The 7,289-nt window shown below is 43.5% G+C and overlaps 1 protein-coding gene across 1 annotated transcript; it reads right to left on the reverse strand.

The window, feature by feature from the left end:
- Positions 1-5,076: 5,076 nt before the first annotated feature.
- Positions 5,077-6,536, reverse strand: LOC100670827 (histone H1.2). Its single transcript, XM_064281765.1, has one exon. The coding sequence runs from the start codon at positions 6,478-6,480 to the stop codon at positions 5,839-5,841; it is 642 nt and encodes a 213-aa protein (XP_064137835.1). The 5' UTR covers positions 6,481-6,536; the 3' UTR covers positions 5,077-5,838.
- Positions 6,537-7,289: the final 753 nt, after the last annotated feature.

Consider the following 7,289-nt stretch of genomic DNA (forward strand, 5'->3'; position numbering starts at 1 on the left):
AGGCTAACTCGATTTCAGAAGTGGGAGTACACCCCATTGGGCTGCGTCAGGGTAGATGGGGAGGGGCTGTGATGACCTAGTTGTTAGTTACCATCCCGTGATCTGAACTCATAGTTACCTAATGTGCTGCAGAGTAGAGCAGCTCCGTAGGGTTTTCTCGGCTGTAGTCTTAAAAGAAGCAGATCACCGGGCCTTTTCTTCTATGAGTGAGTTCCACCTGCCAACCTTTAGATTAATAGCGGAGGGCAAACCATTTGCCTGGTGGCGTAGCCTAGGCGAAATCCGGTTGTGTGGCCAGAGAACAGATGTGAAGTGAAATGGGTAGAGTGGTCTTAGGGACGCTCCCTGAGCTTCAGGAAAAAAAACAACCAAACCAAATCCATTGCCCTCAAGTTGATTTCAACTCACAGTGACACTATAGGACAAAGTAGAACCGCCCCATAGGATTTCCAAGCAGCGGTTGATGGATTCGAACTGCCTTTCTTTTGGTTAGCAGCCAAATGCTTAACCACTGCACCACCAGGGCTCCAAGGGCTTCAGAACAAGGTCAGAATAATTGTTTCCCTAGAAACTTCTAGATTCTGCTCCAGAACAAGTATATTTATTTACTATTGAGCTGGTTTCTCCAAGACACTAGACATGTGTGGCTGTTAAGCACTTGAAATGTTGCTAGTCCAAATTAAGATGTGCTTTAAGAATAAAATACAGACCAGATCTTAAAGATATAGAATTAAAAAAAAAAAACTCATTAATATTTTCATATTGATAACAAGCTAAACTTATAATATTACAACTAAAGTGGATTAAAATGAGTTTTGTTTTGCTTTTTTAGTTTTTTTTAAATGTAGCTACTAAAATTTTTTAAATTATATCGTGGCTCCCCTTATATTTCTAAAGAAGAGTGCTAACATGTATTTATAGTGGATAATCACACTGGCTCAAGGATCAGAAACTTATTTTCTACATCTTTGAGCGCTTTTCTTACCATCACCAAGCCTCAGTTTCTTCATCTCTAAAATGGGAGTAGTAGCCCTGGTGGTGCAGTGATTAAAGTGATTGCCTGCAAACAGAAAGGTCAGTGGTTCGCAGCTCATGGGGAGAAAGATGTGGCAGTCGCCTTCCCTAGAGCCTTGCACCCCTTGGAAACACTGTGCGGCAGTTCTACTCTATCCTATAGGGTCGCTGTCAGTCAGAATCAACTCAACAGAAAGGGGTTTGGTTCTTTGTTAACGGCACCTGTTTCAAAGTGCTGTGACGAGAAAGTGTATGAAAATAAATGTAGAGTGTTCAGCACTAGTGTTTGGCACCTTGTAAGTGCTCAAGAAATGTTACCTCTCAATGCTGTTGTTGTCACTGTGCCCTAAATCCCTGCTCCCTTCTGAAATCCTCTAATGATGTAATCCTGTCTGGCACTGGACCTGTTCAACTCTGGCATGGATTTCAGCCACAAAGTCACCTTCTACATATCCTCAGGGAAAACAGAAGAAAAACCTGGAGCTTTGCCTGGGGAGGGAGGTAATAGGACATTTAAATTGTCAGCCACAAGAGCACTGTGTATATACAAAAAATAAAAATAAAGTTTGGAGTAATGCATTACAAGTAACTCTAAATTTCTGTATTATCCACACTTCTATCATACATGGTCAATTAGAACAATTCATGCACTATGAAAAAGCATTTTGGGGGTTAAATTATCTGTCAGCGCTTTAGTTTATGGAGCATTCATTGCCATTTTTGGCTCCCTAGCAGTGTTTGGACAATTCTTTAAGTTTATTTTTGCCATTGTTAATATTTTTTATAAAACTGAATGAAAAATTGAAAATGATAAAAATTAACACTGTCAAATTAAAGTATAGGTCGTATAAACTAAATAAAATTGAGACAAGGATCAATTGTGTTTTTCTCTAAGTAGCCAATTTTTAGATTCATCTTTGTGGCTCAGTGATCTTAAGCCAGTCAATTATCAGAACAATTATAAGTGAATGGAACAAAATTAAAGAACATGGACAGATTTGAGCAAAAATATTGTTGAAGATTGTATCTAAAGAACTGGTAAATCTAGAGATTTTTGTAATAATTTTTAGCTCTCTGTGAATGAACTCTCCCACCTGTTGCCCTGTATGACAGAGAACTGCCCCATAGGGTTTCCAAAGAGCAGCTGGTGGATTTGAACTGCCCACCTTTTGGTTAGCGGCTAAGCTCTTAACCACTACATCACCAGGGCTCCAATAAGGGTGAATATATATGTGTGTATATATATGAAGGGTGAATATATATGTATATATGTGTGTGAATGCAAACGTACACGTACAAGTATTGATTTTGAAGGGTACATTTAATTTGAAAGTAAGGGACATCTTGCATCTAAAGTAAATATGCTTGCAGGAAACATTCAATATTAGAATCAATTGAAAGTATATAAACCCAACAGATTGAGACCCCAACCTCTTGGACATTCCCAAGAGATTTGAAGGAAAATTAGAGAATTGACTCTCTTTGCTTAGGTTGATTCTTCCCCTATTTAACTCATAGGGTTGATGTGAAGATCAAGTGACTGGATGAACCTGAAAGTATTTGAAAAAGTAAAGGGACATAAGAAGCGTATGGTGTCATTATTATAAAACTAATTGTGATTACCTTTGGACTGTCATAATTAGGCCATCTGGTACTGCAACTTAACCCAAACTGAGCTAAGTGAGGTGGCCCCAGATCTTGGGATAAGAGTTCAGATGGCCCAAAGAACTGGAAACTCAGGAGATGTCAGAAACCCAGACTGTCCAGCTCTCTCATTTCTGCTTTTAATTTATTTTATGTATTTATTTATTGAACTTTTGCTCCATGCTACTCTTTTTGTCCATCAGATCTCTTGATTTCTTCCACGTGATGACTAAGAAGGCAGCTCTCAGCCCTGAGAACAGGCCACCTGAGTTTCTGTAACTTAATTCAATATTTAATAGAAAATCTGATTGACTCAAATTGGTCCAATGGTCTCTATCTGGACCAGTCAGCCATTGTTTAAGGTCAGTCATCTCTCCTCTCTGAAATTGTTGTACACAAAAGATAGTTTATATTGAGAAATATTGGCTCTCAAGCTTTGGACCAAAGGTGAGGTCAGAGAAGACTAGCATGTTTGGGACCAGAGAGTATTTTATAGTTGCATGGCCTTATGGTGACCAGAAACCATAGCCGGTTAACTTAGCACCTGAAAGGGGCTGGTGAAAATTGTGCTCTAAGTGTAAAATACACACCATATTCCAAAGACTTAGTACAAGGATAAAAAAAAGTAAAATATCACTGGTTTAAATAAATAACATTATTAAAATTGATATTGATTTCATCTCTTTCCTTTCTCATGTGACTTCTAAATGGTTTGAAATTATATACGTAGCTGCATTTGTGCTCACCGTCCATAGCTACGGACAGTACTTTTCTGCAGATTGTTAATTCACTCATAACTGGGGATCTTTGATGTGCACATTATGGGATGCTCGACCTCAAGGTATCTAAAATTATTCTATCTCCACTTCCAACAATAAAGGAGGTCAATGTGTAATAAGAAACAAGAAGATTTGAGAAAATTTAAAACTCTCCCAACAAATACAAAATACTTGAACAACTGGAAAGACATAAAATGTTCTTGAATAGGAAAATCAGCATCATAAATGTACTGGTTCTCCCCAAATTAACTTATAAATTTAACACAATTCCAACAAACTACCAATAGAGTATTGAGGGTTTTTATGAATGATGGGGGTAGGAGGTGAAGGCAGTACAAAGTACATATGGAAAAATGAATAGTCAAACAACAAATAGAATAACCAGGAAAATTCTGAAAAACAGCAATGAAAGGTGACTAGCCTTATCAACTATTAAAAACGTATTATAACATCTCAGTTATTAATCATTTCATCATTATTTGAGTAGCTACTAAAAGAGGTATTCTTCTCAGTCAGCATTGAAGATAGCACTGTAAACAGTACTTGAAACAGGGCAGCCTCACTTTAGGAATGGCCAGAGAAACCCAAAGAACAGAATAGAGAGCTGAGAATTAGTCTACCAGTCCACAGAATTTAGCCTATGAGGAAGTTGGCATCTCAAATGGAGAAGGGTGGCAGAGATGGAGGAATTCATAAAAGATCGGGGAGGGAGGGGTGGCTCTGTATACTAAACTTTACACTAAAATACAGAAAACTTAAATGAAATAAATAACACAAAATTACTAAAAGAAAGCATAACGGAATTTTTTTTTTTTTTTTTTGTATTGTGACAGTAAAGAGGTGTTCCTTATTTTCTTATTTACTGTTTTTAAAAAGTATTAAAATGTCTCAATTCATTTGCAGTGAGCGGTTAGGTAAACCCCACGGTCAGCACCACCGCTATAATGGGGAAATTAACGCACACTAGATTGGTCGGTGGGACAATGGATAAAGAACTGAATTGCAGGTCTCCAGAGTCCCTGTCCCCAGAACTTGGATCTCAAGAAAATGTGTGTGCACCAGAATAAAAAGCAGAACTGCACTTTCCGTATTCAAGAGGAAAGTCGTGGATATGAAAAGAATTCAGAGTATTGCTAATGAAAACTAAAGGCCTTTATCAGACATCCCCCCGCCCATACATATATTTTCAATAGTTAATCAATACTTCTGCGCTGAAATATTTGGACTGCGCAAATATGCGGTTAAAGCAACCTCAATATCCAGATACTTAAGTCTATTTAAAGTGTGGATGGGTGGCCGGCCTGGCGGGACAAAATGGCCGCTTAAGAGTTCTCTTTTTGATACACACAAATTCACTACACTATTGCAAAACTGCAGGATACTCGGAACGGAAAGATCAGAGTCCAGCCTCGCCCTGGTGGAAGGGTCATAGCTGCTGCTGTAGCTGCTATTTTTAGAAGTCCTTTGTTGGCACCTAAAAGGAGAATTAGCAGAGGAATGCAAGACCCCTCGAGGCACAGCGGTTACTTGCTCGGCTGCTAACCGAAACGACGCCGGTTCGAAACCACCAGCTGCTCCACGGGGAGAACGATGTGGCAGTCTGTTTCCAAAAAGATTACATACAGCCTTGCAACCCAGCTCCTGGTTCGCTAGGAGTCGGAATCGACTCGACGGCAGCGGTTTTGGGTTTCGCAAAACAAAGACGCCTCCACCCACTTCCTTCCCAGGGTTGGATGCTGCCAACGCCCCCAGGAAACAGTGTCTTGACTTTCGAGAACATGGAAATACCAGACCCATTTCTGCAACAAGTGAAAGGGGCAGATTCTCTAAACCCAAATGAACCAAAACAGAGACTAGACAGGAGGTCTATCACTATCCAATTATATTCAGGTTTATCATCAGGGGCTGGAGGTGTGGGCCAACCCGTTCGTAGGGCGGGACTTTTGAATGATTTTTTTCTAGTCCAATCGGGATTCCCTTAAGACCAAAGCACTAGCTTTTCCTTTAATTCTGGTTGTTTTGCTGTTCACTGGCGCGGGGCGGGGCTGGCGGATATCCCAAGTACACCAGCAACAGCCGAGCCTCGGAACAGCTGACCAGGAAGCTAACCAAGAGCGGGGTAGAATAGGGAAAGCTTTAGATCGAGAGGTAGAAGGGACAACTTCACGGCCGCCACTGTTCTCTCCACCCTGCCCTGCCTACCCCACCTTATCGGCAAGCCGGGGAGGAGGTAAGAGGGTTCAGCAACATCCTTACAATTTATTCCCCCGCAAGCTACCCTTAGCCTTCCCATAAACGACCCCATCGAGTCGGAGATTGAAGTGTTAAGCTCTTTTTTTGAGATCTGTGGTGGCTCTGAAAAGAGCCGTTTGGGTTTTAGAAGCAGGCGTTCACCAACAGCCTATTTCTTCTTGGGTGCAGCCTTCTTAGGCTTGGCAACCTTGGGCTTGGCTGTCTTGGGTTTGACAGCCTTCGCTGCACTCTTGACGGCCTTCTTGGGCTTGGCAGGTTTGGCCTTCTTTGGGCTCTTAGCCACTTTCTTGCCTACAGCTGCAGCCGCCGGCTTCTTCGCTTTCTTCGGGGTCTTTTTGACGCTCTTTTTCGGGGTAGCCGCCCCGGTCGCCTTCTTGGGCTTCTTGGCTGCCCCAGCGGGCTTCTTGGCCTTGGCAGCGCCAGCCTTCTTGATTTTGGGCTTGGCTTCCCCGGAAGCTGCCTTCTTGTTGAGTTTGAAGGAACCGGAGGCGCCGGTGCCCTTGGTCTGCACCAGGGTGCCCTTGCTCACCAGGCTCTTGAGCCCAAGCTTGATGCGGCTGTTATTCTTCTCCACATCGTAGCCAGCGGCCGCCAGTGCCTTCTTGAGCGCGGCTAGGGACACGCCGCTGCGCTCTTTGGAGGCGGCCACCGCCTTGGTGATGAGCTCGGACACCGGGGGCCCGGACGCCTTGCGGCGCGCCCCCGCAGGTTTCTTGGCAGCTTTTTTCTTCACCGGGGCTTTCTCCACGGGAGGCGCAGCAGCAGGGGCAGCGGGAGCTGTCTCCGACATGATGAAGATCTGGAACTCGAAAACAAGTAGCAGAGAGCCAGTGGAGAGACACCCGGGCCGGACCGCCGTATATATAGAGCGCAGGCGCGCGCTGATTGGTGCTCCGGTCGCCCGCCTGGCTGGCAGACTCCGAGCCGCCGCGATGCGCCCAAGTTGTGTTTGTTCCACCTCACAAAAGGGGGAAAATAGCAAAATGCCCTGCACCAAATCACCAGAGTTTGGTCGAGAAAGGGTCCGAGAAGCCTTAGGCTTCGTGCTCTCCAGTTATTTTCTCCGCAACCACAAACACAACGCATCCAGGGGGCCCCAACTCCCCCAACTCTGTGCGAAGTCCAGGGCAGTCAGACACCACTTTCTGTTTTTCTTCTAAATTACCTGTTCACTCCTTTGCCCCAGAAAGTTCTTCTTTCCAGGAGTGGTTGGGCACATGCTTCCCTTCTTGTAGGAACTAAAACGGAATGGTTTCCACATCAAGTTTCACGATAATTTTGTTTCTTCGCAAGGGAAGTAACACAGGTCCTCTGTGAATTCTGCGTATAGACCCACAGGAACTGTGGACTGGGACAGGGATTCCGGGACCAGTCCAGAGCAATTAGGGCGTGATGGGAGAGGGTACATAAACCTTGGGGGGTGGTCGTTGATGGTTGGGGGTTAGAGACTTAAATCCTTGACTGGAAGACATTTAAACTCTATCAACTCCGTCTTTTCATACATGGGGGCGGGGCAGCCTTTTCACTTCTCCAAAGGCAAAAAATTGAGCTGTTTATAAAAAGCGCTCAGGGTCCCTTCTGGTCTGTGCAAAGCAGGGG

The sequence above is a fragment of the Loxodonta africana genome, chromosome 1 (assembly GCF_030014295.1).
Source record: "Loxodonta africana isolate mLoxAfr1 chromosome 1, mLoxAfr1.hap2, whole genome shotgun sequence".
NCBI classification, from domain to species: domain Eukaryota; kingdom Metazoa; phylum Chordata; class Mammalia; order Proboscidea; family Elephantidae; genus Loxodonta; species Loxodonta africana.